Raw genomic sequence first — 17,747 nt, 5'->3', positions numbered from 1 at the left:
AAGATAAGTGGCAAAAATATTTAGAAAGACTATATGAAAACCTCCGGAGTTCACCTGCATTATTAGTAATGGGTCCTTACCGCAAAAAGTAAAAAATCTGTAGAGAACCACAGTGGCCTTCCCAATTCTCTTACAAACAACCAGTGACAACAGTTTTTAAAGTCTTATCCCACTGGGGCAATTTTTCATATTCTTTTATAGGTTTATATTCATGTGAGTCAATTCAACAAACAAATCTTGAGCACATACCATGCATTCTTTCTCTTGTAATAATAAAAAATGTGACATGAACATTAGAATTATAAAATAAGGAGGAAGGCCAACACAAAAGCCTTATCAAATTTACTCTGCTTGTCTGAGCTCTGAGTACACAGGGGAAGTGAGAGCATCCACTCCCCGAGAAACCTGTGTACCGTCGTGCCACTGGCACTCATCCCAAGAACAGTCTGGATTCCAACAGGAAAGAACACAACCACCAAGAGGAAAACAAAACTAAAAACAGACAACAGATATCAGAACCAAACTACAGTGCAGTGTGTACGTGAGTATGTTTGTAGCCTACAAGGATAGAGAGTAGAGGGGAAGACTGAGTTACAGTGATGAAAGAAGGAAACTTCCAGGAAGTCCAGAAGCTTAATGGGGTCAAAATGGAGCGATGGGCACCTTGAACGAGACTGTTAACAGGCTTCGTGGTCACACAGGGCACAGGTTGTACCCTCCTGCTTGCTAGTCCGTTGCTTTGTCTGGTGCATGCCAAGTGGCCTCTGTACACCAGTTTCTCTGAGTTCATCTCTGTGCTGACCTTCATGCTCGCCCTGAAGGAGCTGACTCAGCATCCTTACAGTGACAAACCATGATAATATAATGACTTAGCAGAACTCGGGTATGACACTGTGTTAGACACAGACAGTTTTAATGAGAAGGCGTGTGAATGTGGGGGGTCAGGAAGGTTCCCTGGAATGTAAGGGAAGAGCTTGTGTAGGTTTTTGAATGTCATGGAGCTGTTAGCTGGTCCGGTGGGTAGGGAGAGCAAGAGACCTAGGAGGAAATCATCCTGAAGCTTCATTGGGCTTGTGGTGGAGGTGGGGTGGAAGCTTCACTGGACTATTCACTGTGGTGGAGGTGGGGTGGAAGCTTCACTGGACTATTCATTGGGGTGGAAGCTTCACTGGACTCTTCACTGTGGTGGAGGTGGGGTGGAAGCTTCACTGGACTCTTCACTGTGGTGGAGGTGGGGTGCTCTTTGAGCTGGAACTCCAAGCAAGTGAAGACAGGCTGAAGGTGCAGAGCCAAGAGAAGGCCTCCTGACAGTGGACTTTTCCAGGGCAATCACATGAAGGCTTCTCTTGCATTTGAAAGACAAATAGCAAGACACTTCTCTCATCCCAGTATGCTTGGATTATGAATGAAGGTGCTTTTATTTTAATGTCCTTAATAAGTTCAGAGCCTTTGTTTTTTCGGGAGACCAAGATCTGTCCCTTGAGTTTTTACTTACCAGGATGTTTTATTAGACTTGAAAAGAGGACTGAATGTTCTAAAAATATGAGCTCTGGCAAAAATTCTACTTCTCCTGTGGAGTTAGAAATTACATTGTGTTTATTTGCCAAATTTGCCTAAGGTTAAGATCCAGCTGAATAGCAACTGCCGTTCCCTCACCTAACATTTTCTGGATCTTAACTTCTCTGCTGTGCTTCAGTGGACAATAACAAGCAAACAAACAAACAAACAATCCACACAGAGATTCACCATTACATATGAACCCTTATGAAATCATGAAAGACCCCTCATAAGTGTAATATAAGGAAAATCACTATATTATACAATAATTGGGATGGACATGAATGAATGTTAAAAGCATGCAAAACTTTATGGTAAACAGAAGCTGGAGAGAAAGTGTATAGACCGACAGCTTCGGAGCAAAGGTATAGAAGCACCGTTCATACAGATCCCATGTGAATGGCACCACAAGACTTCACGAGGTGCAGACCTCACATATTAGGGCGTGCAACTCTGTCCAGCTCCTGGATTAACTCACAAACCTCATGGGCAGAAGGGGAGCACTGTCACAGACATTTCTAGCAAGATCATTTCAGCTGTACTAATGTCTAACTTCAGTGAAATTCATGAACTCTCATATGACTAATTGTCAAGGCCAGCAAAGTTCAAGGATCCCTCTGCAAACAGCTACCGGGTGTCCTTGAGGAAGAATCTCAGAGAAGTGGTGTTCCCAGGAACAGCTGTCTAAACAGTAAGGACATTTAAAAACCAAGGATAGTAACAATCGTTCCCCTCTTTGATCTCTCTTTCTGACCAGAGAAGCATTACTAGAACAAAATTATACTTGGGGCGTTGAAACTAATACTTTTAAGGTGGTGATTACTAAGTAGAGATTACAGAAATGGTTGTGTCCAGTTGGTGCAATGGTGATTTTGATGCTAGGGGAGTATGCTTTCCAGAACCTGGAATGCAAATCTTCACTCTGATGGTGCTTGTAGCGATGGTATGATTTATACGGCCTCCTGTTTGTCCTGGGAACAGATTTCAGTAGCTGGGAGGACAGACAGTCCCATTCCTCCATCACTGCAGCCGCCATCTATTCTCACAGAGCTTACAGTGGGTGGGGTCAGTGGGTGAGGTGTTTCATAAAGAACCAGAGACACCCCACATACACGAAGCACATACGTTTATGTAATCAATAGTTCTTTTCTACGGAATCTGTTCTTCCTAAATTGTAAATTATACAATGCCTAAATTGTATTATACATAAAGGAGAATGGGCAGTAAGTGACTGGCTTTCTCCTTTTCTGATTTAAGCTCGCCAGAACTGCATGAGCTGACTCGGGACACACAATGCCCATCATTAGGAGTCTTCAGTTCTACTCACTGCAGTTACTGCTAATAGACACTTTTTTCATATATATAAGAATTCACAGGCTGACGTCATTTTTAGCAGTCACCATGAGATACTGGTTGAAGATATCAAGGCCACAACAAGCATGATCCAATTTCCCACAACATGTGTAATAAGAGAGTGAGGACACAGCACACAAACAGCCAAGTTCTCACCAGCAGGCAAGCACCTACAATTCTCAAGTGTCTGTATAATTATTCCAACATATACTCAAATTATGAGCTTTTAAGCAGATTGGAGGAATAAAAAAATGCCAATTCAGTAACCTGCCCCATAAGCCTCAAGTAATTCTAGAGCAGTTAACCTTCTTTATCTGTTTATTTTGCCTTTAGACAAAAAAGAAAAACAATGAAGTCTGATTTAATCAGGAGTTGTGAGGGTGGGGACAAAATGAGAGCAAACCAGACCCATATGACTGGCTCAAAGCAACTGGAATGTTTTTACATAGCACATGCCGTTTGTGTCTTTGTTATGAGACCCCTGGAATCAACAACCTTTCACAAAGGAAAGACGCATTTGTTCTCACAATTTCAGAGTTTTCAGACCAGAGTCAGCCATGTTGCTCTCAGACCTACAGGAGCAGTGGGAAAGCCCGAAAGAAAAGTGCTCTCACCTCATGGAGAGAGAGAGAAGCAAAGAAAGAACAAGAATGGGGCTCGGTCTCCATCCAAGGTCACTTGATGAACTAACTCCCCCACCCCCCAGCCACACGTATTCTACCTCTCTGAGTCTCCTCCCTGTGATTCCACATGCTCTGGAGATGCACTAAGAACCATCCATAAGTGCTATATATTTTAATGTGTGTGAGAAATACACTGTTTAGCACATGTCTAGGGAAAGCAAATCAACCTTCTAAAACTGAAGGACGTTTGACTAGGAACTCCCAGACAAAAGAACCCATGTTGTGGTTGGTCTGTTGCTGCTATGTATCCAAATGCTAAATACTGGTCCCCAAGATCTGGCTGCCCTTTGATGAGGAGTTCCTCATGTACACCAAGTACACCACTTGCCTCCCTCAGCCCAAGTTAATTGGTCAATAAAAGGCTAAATAAAGCCTCAGATTGGCAGCAGACAGAGCTAAGTGGGTTTTAGTTACCTGGGTGGTAGTCACAGGTTGAGACCCGAGGAGAAAGAAGAGAGGCCAGGGCAAGAGGAGGAAGCCACCACAACAGGAGATGGTCCATGAGCACATGGCCAGGAGAAACAGCAAGGGACATATGGCTGGGATGTAAGGTAGAATAGCAGCTGGGATGTAAGTAAGAATAGTTCTAAACCTGTCCAATCAGGCTACGGCTTGTAACAAAAACACCTGGACTGTGTGCTTTATACGGGTTAGCTAGAACAAATAATTCCTTTTGCAAACCCATGAACCACTTTTGCTCTAGGTGATTCATAATGTTGGCTGCTGGCAGCATGTGACTGTTGGTTGAGGAACACTAAGGAAAGACTTGGGTGGCAATCTTTTTATACTAGAGTGCACCGTAAAGCAACTGAAGAACTTCCCATCCAGAGCACATGGGGAACACCAACCTTAAAAATGCACACTGAGAGGAGTCTCGGTATTTTAGCACATGTTTTTAGTTTGTCCTGGCGGGCTTACAGACTACACCATGGTGTGTTGGCCTCCACAGGGAGAATTCTCCTCAGCTACAAAGAACCTTTACAGCATCTCTGAAAGCCTGCAACATGATGACTTAATCATCTTTCCACAGAATCATCTCACAAGCTTCAAGCCTACAACCCAAGCATCGCTATTTTATGTTGTGTTTGGTTGGTTTTTTGTCCAGCTGACACAGGATAGGTTCATACAGGAAGAGGGAGCCTCAGTAGAGAAAACCCTGTTCGTTACAAGAAAGTTGATGCTTTCTGGCCATGGTTGAATACTTTGACAAAATGAACTTAAGGAAGAAAATGGCTATCTTGGCTCACAGTTCCAGAGGGATCCAGTCCAGCCTGGCTGGGAAACACGGCATCTGGCAGGGAGGCACAGTGGCAGAAGCAGGAGCCTGGCTGGTTACACTGTATCCACACCCAGGATGCAGAGCAAAAGAAGTTGGACTGAGTTCTAAGCCTCAAGGCCTACTTCCAGCGACCCACTTCTGCCAAGATCTAATTCCTAAAGGGTCCACAGCCTTCTAAGCAGCGTTCCCAAGTGAGAACAAGTCTCCAAACATGTGGAAACACTCGCATTCAGACCCCAAACCACCAGACCTCCAAGATGCTTGTGGAACTTATGACAGGAGCATCCTATCACAGCACTTCCTACCCCACCAGCCCTTACTCTTCTGTGGGATAATCCCTTATTCAGAAGTCTTCACAGTGCTCTAAATCTAGATTCGGCTTGCTTAACTGTGTGTGTGTGTGTGTGTGTGTGTGTGTGTGTGTGTGTGTGTGTGGTGTTACTTATGTACACAGTACACATATTTATGTATTCAGAGATATGAGTTCACTTTGCATCCAATTTTTTCCTCCAGTGACTAATAAGGTCAAAGAAGAATCTCATCCATAAGCCTAAAATAAAAATGAGATAATTTTATTATCAGTTTATTACTAAGTGGGTCGCTGCAGGAAACAGTTGTAATAAAGTTACATTTAACTTAGCTACAACCCATCACAATCTGAGTGTATGTAACAGTGGGTTTCTCTAAATAAAGTTTACCGTGAGAAGAGAGATCTCTGCTATCCTCCCAAGCTGGAGCCCAGTCCGTTGGTCTGTGATGTGTGTATTTATCAGGCTCATGCCACTTTTGAATTATTCAGAGTCATTATATAATGCAGTTTTCATTTGAAAATAAAGTGTGCCTCTTCGAGACTAAATTTAGTCCTTCTACTGGAGATAAAGCAAAGCCGTGTGGGTTGCTACAATCATGGCAGCAGCCCAGCTTTCATCTCTAAACTCTGGAGCACAGCTGGGATGCAGACACCCAAGGCGGAAATCCGGACATCAAGTAACTATCCTGCTTACTGCTCAGAAGCATTAATATTCTGTCTCCTCTGAACCAGCCTACCCTGCTGGAGAAGAATTGTTCAAAGTAAAACAATGTTTTAAACATGTGCCCTTAAAAATGCATTTCCCCTTTTAGAACACAAATTACACACACACACACACACACACACACACACACACACATATATATTAAAATGCCCCCTTCCCTTATCAGCTTTAAATTATCTCTCAAAAAAAAAAACTGTACAATATCTTCCTCCAAAAGCTAAAGGCAATGATGAATTCTGTAACTCAAGGAAAGAGAAGGTGCTAGAGATCACTTCCTAGAAGGTTGGTAGCAATAATAATGACTTTATTATTGGTAATGACAATAAGACTATTGACCATATTTCCTATTATTAGTATGAAGCTAGTGAGTGGTGGTTAATGACCAGGTAAACTTTTAGAACATCTCACGCCACTGAGACATCCTACCGTATCGTCACTTTGATTTGTTTTCTTTCCACTATTATTTTCAGATTGCCTGGCACCCATTGTTCAGTATCGAGACACAGGCAGGCTTTGGACCTCTTGAAAGGCTTAAGATTTTCACTCTGAGTTTCCTCAAGGCAGACTTTCCTGACCTCTCCAATAAGGTCAAATCTCACAGTATGGTCTCCTTCTTTTCAGTTTTTGTTTCAATTTGGTTTTGGTTTTTTGAGACAGGGTTTCACTCTGGAGCCCCAATGGGCCTGGAATTTCCCACTCAACCCAGACTAGCCTTAAGATGAAGACAATCCTTCTGCCTCAGCCTCTCAAGTGCTAGGATTACAGCTGTGCAGGGCCATGCCCTCCTCTACTCACACACTCTGATTGTGTCCCGCAGTCCTAACAGTGACAAGGCCAACACTCACTGCCTAGTAACTGTCACAACACCATCGGCTCCACAAGACTAAAGGACCCAGCCAGAAGCATAGCTCCCACTACAGACTTACAAATATACTCACCAAATGGATGGATTTGGTTTTAACAAAATAAAAACAAAAAACAACCCAACCTAATTTTGTGTCACTGCTCTCTGGGCATCAATGATGCACAATGATAGTAACAAGATTTGGGAAACTAAGACACGAGGTTTGCAAACTCAAGACATGACCAGTCTATATACAGCAAGATCATCTTTAAAAAATGGCTAATGTATGCATCAGAAGTCACTTTTATACCTAGCACTACCATATCTGTAAATGTTGAAATGGAAATACATCAATCTCTTGACTGTGAGACACAATTATTTTTATATTAATAAGGCAAATAGTAACGGGAGTTTAAACATCTGTGAAGGAATGGCTTTTAAAATACTTAGCCCCAGGATAAAGACATCAAACTCAGACGTGTCTTTCACAGAGACACTCTTCACTTTCTGAAGTGTAAAAATGTATTCTTTGGTGTAATATGAAGAAAATCATACTGGTACTGTTGTTGTGTGTGTCCATGTGTATGTATGTGTGCAATATTAGTATGCGCATATGTGTGTGCATGTGAGTGTTGTGTGCTGTGAGTTTGTGAGAGAGTGTGTGTCAGTGTGAGTGTGTGTATGGGGTTATGTCAGTGTGCATGTGTATGCATGTGAATGTGAGTGTGTGTGTGTATGTGTGAGTGTGTGGGTGTGTTCATGTGTGTCCCTTAGAAGTATCATTCCGTTCTCTCTCTTACTAGCCCATCTGCTTCCATGATCAGCCTTAAGGGGCTAAGATCGCATAAGTTAGAGCTTGCTAGGTTGAGCGAGACCAAGCCCTGCCATTATATACCCCACCTGACGCCTCCTGCTTGCTCAGCTGTAGTCACTAAAAATTTAGAACACAACAGATACCAGAACTATCAAGACTTAAACATTATTCTCAAACCGGTGAATATACGAAACATAATTTAATTTAAATTGAACAGAATTTACGCAGATGTAGCCCAGAGAAGATTCAGAGCAATATACACTATCACTGCCACTAGCTGTGAATCACATTTGACCTATGAAATCTGAGACTTTTAGGTTGGCAGGTAAATTTTTGAGCATCTAGGTGACTAGTGTAGGTGAGTAAACAAGCAGAAATATCCTACGGTAGCTGTTGTTCCTGTGTTCTGTTCTGAACAATTTATTTTCACTGTAGAGCACTTGGCCTATTGAGTTTGGTGCTAAATGTATTTCCAGGGTGGAAGGCTGTGAGCTGTCAGCTGACTTCGCTCTCAGAACCTCCACAACGTTGCTTAAGCATGCTCAGTGCAATTCAGCCTTGCAGAATGAACACAAGGCAAAAACTCTCCATAGGCCCGAAGGCAAGTGTGGACCATGCTCCCATTTAGAACTGCAGTGTGGAGAAGACAGCACTGGGTGTGGAGGCAATGGAAGACCGCCAGCAGTAGACTTATCTCAGGACCTTGCTACGCTGTGAGGAGGAGAGGAGAGTGGCAGGTGCCAGATGCAAAAGAAAGAATTTATAAGTAGAGAGACTTATGCAACTGAAGAATTTACGGATAAGAAATCCAATTTATTTAAGAAAGGAGATGCAGCTAAACTGTAGAAACGGATTGAAACAAAGCATTTGATGTTATCATAAAATATAAAAAGTCGTAAGGATGTTGGCAATCATGAAGAATGATCTTGTTTTCAGGTTGGGAATCCCGGCCCCACAGGAGGCGAGGAGGTTTAAGAGCTCTAGCTGCAGATGGGAAGTTTCGGGTGTGCAGACTAACAGCTCTGTGGAATATATAATCTGGCCTCCCATCTGTCTAAACTCTTAGATAATCCTCAGATAAGGCAGAAGGGAACTTTGGGTCCAAGGCTTCATTCTGCACATATCATTGGAAATTGTTTTCTTCAGACATAGTGGGATTCGAATCTTTATTTAAACCCTCTTAATACTCACCTGTCAAGGCCAGTGACTTAAAGGCTTGTCAACCATAATCCTAAGGAATCTTTCTTCTCCTGAGCCTGCCGACAGACGCTTGGGAAACCTACTCACCTCTCGTCTATAAGGCAGCTCAGATTAGAAGATTTAGTCATCCCAAGATTCTGCTCTGAGGGCTCAGGTCATAGAGGATTCTGAGCTGCAGAACCCTGACTATGCAAGAGTGGGCCTGAGGAAGGGATGCGGAAGCAACAAAGACCTTTGAAAGCTTGTGTTTGAGACACAGCTCTGACACTCCCTATGTGTCCTCAAGAAGTGGTGGGCTGTCAGGGCTAGGGAGACAGCTCGCAGACAGGAAGACCTGAATTTGAATCTTTGGAACCCGTGGAAGCTGCCTTTCCAGCAGTGAACATTTGTGATCCCAGGTTCTATCGTGATGTGAGAGGCTGGTATGTAAAGTGCTAGTGAGCTAGTCTGGTATACATAACATCAAACAACAAAGTGAGACCCTGCCTCAGGATGAAAGGCACATCCAAGGCTCTCTGCTGACTTCCACGCATGCATAATGGTGCTTGTGCAGGTCTGCTCTCATACAAATCCATGAACATACACCAGACACATACCATATACAAACACAACACAGGCACATTCCAGACAAGCAACACACACACTCATACACACACACCCTCACACTCAAACACATACATGGGTACAACTGTAGCTGGCCTTGTAGAGTTTGTCGTTCATGCCCATAATCCTAATCCTAGCTACTGTTGAGGCTGAGGCAGGAAGATGTCAAGTTTGGGGTCAGCCTGGACAGCAGGGGTGAAATTTTGTGTCACGACAAAATATAAAAGAGCTGAGGCATATCTAGCATGAATAACGTTCTGTTTCAACTCCCAAAGCCACAGAAAAAGATGTTTTTATTAGCAAAAGGAAAAACAAAACCTTGCAACTAGGAACGTAAACTAAAGGCCAGTAAACAACAACACTGGCCAAGAGCCGAGCGCTCGGTATGCGCTCAAGGGCCTGGGGTCTGGTCCTTTTTACTATTTTTGTTGGCTTTCCTCATTTCCGGGGCATCTTTCCAAAAGCTCAGCTGCATCCCTGCTCACAGGTGAGGTCAGGGAGATAACTCACATATCCTTGCCAAGGAAGGCTACAGAGGTAAGCCTCTAAAATAGAAAGTCACTACTCCGTCTGTAAGAGAAATGTGACTCCTGGGCCAATGGGACTCCTCGTATCACTTGGCCCATGTGTTCTATTTTCTCTAGAAAAGTATACTTGGAAAGCAGGGTGAGTGGGTTCCTTGGCAAACAGTGTTAGATGAGAACAACTGGCAGTCTAGACCTTGATGGACCTTTGTGCACTGGAGAAATACACTGCCAGGGTGCAGGGGCGCTCCCTCGGCACAGAATGAACTGAGCCAATACAAACCTCTGTTACTAGAGTGCTGCTTCGATGGTACAGGATTGTTAGTGCTAGCACACACTTTGAGTGAAATCCCTACTTCATCAATTACTAGCCATATGCCCTGGGAAAGTTACTCAGTGCGAGCCTCAGTTCCCCTATCCATAAAATGGCAGTAACTACAGGAACTTGATGGGACTATTCTTGGAATAGGTGAGGATGCTGTGTGGAAACCACACCTCTCTTTGATGTAGACAAGAGAAACACGTGCACTCCACTTCATACACAGCAAACGCCACTTTGTGTATACTAACTCGTTTAATTAGTCTACAGGTGTGTGGTGGCTATTCTTGGGGTCAACTTGCTACAATCCCAAACAGCTGGGCACACCTCCGAGGGATTTTTAGTCAACTGTATCGTTGGGAGCCCTGCCTCAAGTCTGGCTCATTTTTGGTCAGAAGACCCTAAATCTGGGTCCACATTCTGGTGGCATATATCCTATATAAGGGAGATGGAAGAGGTCTTACATTCTGCCTGCCTGCCCTCCTTCTCATGGGCAAGTTCATCTGTCCTGCTGCTGCAGCATCCCAACCCTGGCATTAGAGCTCACTTCTTTAGGATTTTTATGTATATTGAAGACCAGCTGAGACATCCAGCCTCATGGACTGAACAATTAGCAATTAAAAAATCCCCCATATTTATAAATGATTGCTATAACAGCCCAGAACCCTCCCTGATGAACATCCTGTACACACACACACACACACACACACACACACACACACACACACACACGCAGAGTATCGTATAGAATGATCTAAAGTACCCATAAACCTCGTCTTATTTTCAATCTTTCATAGATATTTTGATGCCCTTCCTCTGACTTCTTTTCCTATTAACCTGTCATCTTATTTCTCTTCTCTTCTCAACAATGACCAAAGCCTTCCTGTGTGTTTTCTACCTCCTCTAAATGTATGTTACTAGACTGATGTCTGTGTAGTTTCCCTTGTGTAGCAAGACTCCACACAGTTGTGAGGGCACGAAATCTTGGGACTAAATAAGGGAATCTGCCTGAGTTAGGAACCGAGTACCCAAAACGAAGACGGAAACCCTTCCTGAGGAAAATGAAAATCCTGTTAAGACAGACAAACCTCACAGTGACAAAACCAGAAAGTAAGTCAGAAAGATGAGTCACAGCTAAAGAGAAGTTCATAAAAGTAGGCCCATTCTACACTGCACACTGGCATGCATAAAACTCGGGGAAAATAAGCATGCACTAGGGAACCCCACTGACAAAACTGAAGTTCTATTTTTATTTCCTCTCTGTCATTCAACTAGAAGTCAATGGGGTTTACGGTGAGGAAGGTGGCAGCTTCACAGTCCTTTCTCCATTAATCTCGAGTCATCATTATGTCACTGATCTCCTTTTATGATAAAATATCTGCCCTAACTTTAGACCGTCTTTACTTTAGCCTTAACAGCCTGTCAGTGTCTCACACATGTTTTAAAATGAAGAGACAACCACATTTAGTTTCTTTAAATACCTAGTAGTCCAACAACAACAAAAAGTTAAATACTGGGAAAGCTCACCCAGAGTCTAAGTCTCTGATTTTAGCATTATAGATTTGAAAAAAGTTTCAAGAAGCCACTTTTGTGTTTTAGAGTCACCCTGGATGGAGTCTAAGACTTTAAATCAATTCTATCTCATACAAACTGTTTTTATTAGTGATACAAACTTTCACAAATTGTTCCTATACTCAAACCAGCGTGTTGGCTCTGTAAGTAAAATTGTATTTTACTTTGGGAAATCTTAAGGAACAACAACGTTCCCATTGTGGTAGTTGAATATTCTGTCAATAACGAAATGCTATGGTTAGAATGCTTGTCTTGCTTCTGAGACTGATGCTGACAACTTGATTCCTGGCAAGAATATGGGCTTCAGACACTGACTAGGTCAGAAGACTTCATTTTCATGGATTGATCAGTGCCCTGTAAAGGGTTTGAGGGGACTAGCTATAACTATTTGTTCTTCCTGCCTGCCTGCCTGCCATCCCACACTGCATTCATCAGCACTCTGCCACAGGGCACAATAGACATCTACCATCTTGGAATTAGATATGGGCCTTTCACCAGATACCAGAGCTGATAGTGACTAGACCACCTAGCCTCCAGAAGTATAAAAATATAAATTAACACTTATAAATTACCCAGTCTCAGGTGTTTTATTACAACAATACAAACTAAGACAGGAAACTTGTTTCTGAAGTACACCATGGAGAAGTAACAGATGGAAGAGAATGTTAACTTGTGAGGTAATAACAGGACAGAGTCACTGTGGTCCACTGTTTACCATGGAGGTGAGTCAGGGGTTAAACCTGAAACACTCATCATTGTCTTCTTGCAATGAACATGCTGCTGTTTAGGGAATTAAATGTTGTGTACAAATAGTAAGAAAAAAGAGGAATTGACTGTTTCAGTTTGATACACACATATTGTCAGGAAAAGTGTGGGAAAATACAGAGAAAGGGCCAGGCAGGCAGGCCTCTCTTCAAGGTTCATGTGTGGTGCTAGCATATATATTTAAGAAACAGGTATGTATAGAAATGTTCAGTCCCCCTTGATTTCAGCTCCATGCTAGATTCTAAGGTATGACCTCTGGGCAAATTGGCCATTGTAATTGTAGAGCTTCTCTTCTCTCTCTCTCTCTCTCTCTCTCTCTCTCTCTCTCTCGTATAATTTTTTATTTAACTTCCTTATCATTTATTATTAAACTTTCATATACTGAAGTGCAGAAAACATAAAGCAGTTATTTTATTTTTCAATGTGAGATCAACTTTCTCTAAAGCCATGTCCCAATCCACCACTGCATGTTGAACACCCACCCTCTCCGGGTACATTCTCGTCTTCTCCTGTCTGACTGTGACTTGGCAATTACACTAGAATTAAATGTTCTTAGAAACATGAACCCACATATTTAGTTGGCATTGACAAATACCCACCCCACTCCCCTAGACACTGGAAAAGATCTGACCTACAGAAGTATAGGGAAGCTTTGCAGTAGACATTGAGGAATTTTATAGGTGAGCCCTATGCACCACTGACAAATGCTACGATTGTGTCTTGCCAAGGTGATCATCACTAGTTTATTCAAGTAAACTGACTGAAATGAAATCAAATATAAAACAACAATTTATTACAACTTAGAGAATTAATCCCAAGACCAGAGACTCAGCAGCTAAGTTCTCTGAGTGTCAGGAGGTGGATAGAGAAAATGTCTTCTCAGAGCAGAGACAAGGAGAAAACAGCAAAAGGGCCAGAGCTCAAGTTTCTTTCTCATACCCAATAATTCAAATTCTGAAGATGTAACTTTTCCAGCACTAATGGGCCTGTAATTAATAAGCCCACTAAACACAATGGGCAAAATGCCGAAATATTTCCAATGAAGTAAATGATGGGAAGAATTCCCTGACTGTTGCCTTAGCTTCTGTGTTCGAGCTGCAGTAGTAGCAGCCAGTGTACACATTATAATCACAGCAGATCAATTCGGCCTTAAAGATCTGGCTTGGAGTACTTTACACAACAACTTCTCAGTCACATCTAGAAATAAACTCTGGTCACCAAAGCAAGCAAACACCAGCAAGCATTGGAAAACTAAGTGGGCTGAAGTTGGAAGTTAATAACAAAACAAAAATAACAACAGTAACTCTGGTGCTATGAGGAGACGCCTCACCTAGACACTGTTGGGAATACCAAACGATGCGGTACCATCTGGTGTTGTGCATTAAAACTTGGCTCTTTTTGATTATTATCTCCCCTAACTCTTCATGAAGTCACTACCAAGCTCAGAGACACTGAAATCTCACCACTGTCCAGCAGCCTTGACACACACGTGCTCATCCCTGCATGAAGCTACCTGGAAACATGGATGGTGGAGCTTTATAGAAGGCAGCTCAGGGGGACAGTCAGGACTGTGGGTAACCAGTTTAAAATCTCAGCTTTGTGTTTACTCTGTGACTCAATGATAAATGTCTACCAGCCTCAGCCTCAGTTTCTTCAATTGTAAGACGTAGAAAACTATCAAGGTGGCATATGATGTGGCCAGCCCACACAGCTGGAATGAAATATATATTTAATATATGTGTGTGTGTGTGTGTGTGTGTGTGTGTGTGTATTTCCTAGCTGTGAGTGCTGATCTCATATTAAATGCTGAGTCATTAACTGTGAATTATAACCATAACTACTTATATGCCCATCTCCCCTTTGCAGTCTAGTTCTGGAGGCCCAGGAGATACATTCTTGATTGTCAGATCTCCGAGCGGCTGGCTTTCTTGATGGCTGTCCCTTTAACAAGTCCAAAGAAATATCTGCCATTTGGAAAGTGTTTATATTAAATTCAGGGTGCTGTATAATGCCCTGGGGTTCAGTTGGTTCGACTTTGGATCAAAGCTTTATGGGAGGCTACGTAGTGTTACGTGAGCATTGCAGTCTGAAAGCACAGCAACCAAAAGTGAATCCAAACCCCAAATACATAACTAACTGGGGTTCCTGGCAGCACCTGGCTATGTCACCCAACTTCATCACAGCCTCGGTTCTGAACACATAGCACGAATGCTTGCACTGTGCATGCTGTCACGTTAGCAAACATTGCTTCACTTGAAACTATTCAACATTATGCATTGTTCTCCCTGTATGTACAAAATGTTCTGTCCTTACAGCAAGAGGACAGTGTAAGTACCACCAACAAAGACTGGATGTTTCTGCTCTCTTTCTTCAGCCCATTAATAGCAAATCATTACACTCATGGACTGTTTTGTTTCAAAAGTGTTGACTTTTAAGATTTCTGTTTTAATTGATAACATGGTTTCATAAACAATGATTACATGAACTGTAGGTGGGGATTAGATCAGAGTTTCCTACAGCTTCAGAAATGGCCCTAAACGTGCTTCTGCCTTTTTGTAGAATACAAAGTGTCTGTCTTAGCATTGACGATAAAGTCAAAATATCAGGAACACTGAGATGTTCTAGCCCCTGCAGAACCAAAGTTAGCCAAGACTTAATCTTTTTATGTAGAGACAAATAACCACATCCATCTCACTGGTGTGAAAATTTCATTTTCTCTTCAATAATGGTATAATTATATGTTTTATAATTGTTTAAAAATGAATGTTTTTATATTTATCATTAGCAAATTACTTATATGACTATTTCATACATCTGTACACCTGGCATTTCATAAAAATTTCTCAGGGAAAATTTGGCAAGTGGAAAAAGCTTAAGAGTCTTATTCTAAAGTTCTAGTGAGCTCTTCCTCTAATACTGCAGGCCACTCCTCAGACAAATGATGCCCTTCCTGCCCCTGCCTCAGGCTGCAACTTAAAGAGGTCAAAGTTTCTTGTATTATCTATGTCTGTCAATCCCTACCACAAATCTCACACAGTGGGAACTAATAAATACATATGCACTCAATTTTTAAGAGACACGTGGAATATGTCTTACAGATCACTTCACACTTCCAGAGACATGAAGAATCTCTGCCAAGCAGGTTAAAGACAGGACCCTGGATTCAAACCTCAGCTGTACCATTAACAAGCTGGGACCATTGGTAACACTTAAGATCCAAATAGCCCATCTCATCTGTAAAATGATAGTGACAGGGATTTACTAAGATTGTCCCATATGACTGTCAATAAATGGTACTGGGTGTAATAGGTATTCTATAAGTATTAACAGTTATTAATTTTTTTGTTTATGGTTTTTCCCAACACAATGTCTAGAATAAGTTTTTCTAACTGCCTAAGTTGTTTCTCTTTTCATATCAGAAAACATAAAATACTGAATCCTTACTTCAAATTTCAAATTAATTTGTAGCAGAAAGCAATTTGCAATCTCAAGAAACTGACTTCTAAAAATTGTTAAGAAGAAATTTATTTATAGTAAATATTCTTAAAATAAAAATTCTAAGGGGCCCCAGATATTCTGTAGCATACGACTGTTCCAGATCTCTCACATTAGAACTCTCCCAGCAGAATTTGGCATGACTTTACAGAAATGAAAAAGCCATATTGACTTGCAGAAGTGTTCTCATAAACACACACACACACACACACACACGCACGTATACTCGCAAGTATGCACACACACATGCACATACATACAGCACACAGACACATACAACATGCAGACACATGCACACATACACACACATACACATGCATGCATACACACACACACACACACACACACACACACAGCAATAAAATTGGGTCTCACTCATGTGCTGACCTCTGCCTCCATCATGTACCCTGTTGCCCTATTAAGAAAAATAAAAAATTAAATAAAAACACTTAGAGCCAACCCAGTGGTCAGGCCCCTCAAGCCTTACAATTCGAATCACTGTACTTAGCAGATGATACTTCTCTCCAAAGAAGGAGAGCAGAGAAACAACAAAAGGAACAGCAAGGGAACTCGTGTACCTTCAATACAGTAATATTCCAAGCGAAGCTCTCGATGGCCTTGTTGAGTTTTCTTCCCTTCAAGCCTTCCTTTGCCCCTAGATTATGAAGTTCTTCATGGAATTCCATCCCTTTGAAACAAAACACACATAAGAGAAGGTAGAACATATCCCGGGAAAACATGCATTTTTACCATGAAATGTTCTCAGTAGAGTATATTTATATTCCTGTTCACTCATAATTTGTCTGTTTCTATTCACATAGAAGGCATCTAAGAATGACTGATACAGGCTGTTTCGTTCTAAGCAGCCTTCATGCACAGAGAAACACAAGGGAAAAGAAGGAGCACAGACAACCATTGCCCCTGACCTCACTTGTCCTTTTCCTCGTTTCTATGTGGAAGGCTGTGGGAGGCAGAGGTAAGCTCAGGTGAGCGTGCACGCCATTTGCTTTGGTTAATGAACCAGCCCTATGCTCTAAAAGCAGGCCCTTGGGTCCATGCAGGTAAAACAGTAATTAACAGATTTGATCCCAAATAAAAAGACTTAAAAAAAAATCTTAGGAACACTGCATGTTTCGTATTTCAGAGTGACCATTCATGTACTTTTGCTCTACCATTCACTCAGGCTTGAATGCCATAAATTACATCACTAGCTTCTTCTGAAGCCTTTCCCTAGGAACCTCAAGGTAAGAGTAACATTCTCTTCTGGACAATTTGTTTCATCTCAGAACTGGGACTGACTCTGAGCCAAGATCTTCTTTCCCAGAACTTATCGTCCTCAGTGCTAGCTGGTCTTGGACTAACAGGCTCTAATCTCTCATACACAGATCAGCCTTTTATATGTATAAAGAAAGACATTGGATTAAATGCCCTTGGATTCTCTTTCTGCTCTGCTGTGAGCATTCTAACTTGCTTCTGCTTACTGGTGACCCATCTTTGAAGTGACATCTAGGCAGGGCCACTGAACCAGCTGAATTTCTGGATTTGAGTAACGTAGACAGGTCCATCTGGGAATAGACAGTGTCCTACCTGGGCTTGAAACATCCTACCACTGGATAGAGATTTCACACCTTGTCTAGCCACCTTACTTTTATTACTATAAACTAAAATCACATTGACTTTGCAGGAGCGAAGAGCCCAGGCTTCC

General features: G+C 42.0%; 1 protein-coding gene and 1 long non-coding RNA gene across 4 annotated transcripts in view; one reads left to right on the top strand and one right to left on the bottom strand.

Moving 5' to 3' along the window:
• Window positions 1–17,747, bottom strand: part of Plcl1 (phospholipase C-like 1) — a 337,263-nt gene that overhangs the window by 24,118 nt on the left and 295,398 nt on the right. The window contains 1 exon segment of the mRNA NM_053456.2: window positions 16,621–16,730. Within this exon segment, the coding sequence (NP_445908.2) occupies window positions 16,621–16,730 (110 nt within the window).
• Window positions 1–17,747, top strand: part of LOC148003734 (uncharacterized) — a 69,560-nt gene that overhangs the window by 36,329 nt on the left and 15,484 nt on the right. For 2 of the 3 annotated variants that reach the window (XR_015629560.1, XR_015629561.1), the window contains one exon: window positions 16,864–17,028. This is a non-coding gene — a long non-coding RNA (uncharacterized LOC148003734). The remainder of the gene's footprint in view (window positions 1–16,863; window positions 17,029–17,747) is intronic. The other variant, XR_015629563.1, reaches the window with a different exon arrangement.

The sequence above is a fragment of the Rattus norvegicus genome, chromosome 9, assembly GCF_021556685.1.
Source record: "Rattus norvegicus strain SHRSP/BbbUtx chromosome 9, alternate assembly SHRSP_T2T, whole genome shotgun sequence".
Classification (NCBI taxonomy): Eukaryota; Metazoa; Chordata; class Mammalia; order Rodentia; family Muridae; genus Rattus; species Rattus norvegicus.
Note: the sequence above shows the minus strand (reverse complement) of the source record. Positions and strands in the feature narration are given on the sequence as shown.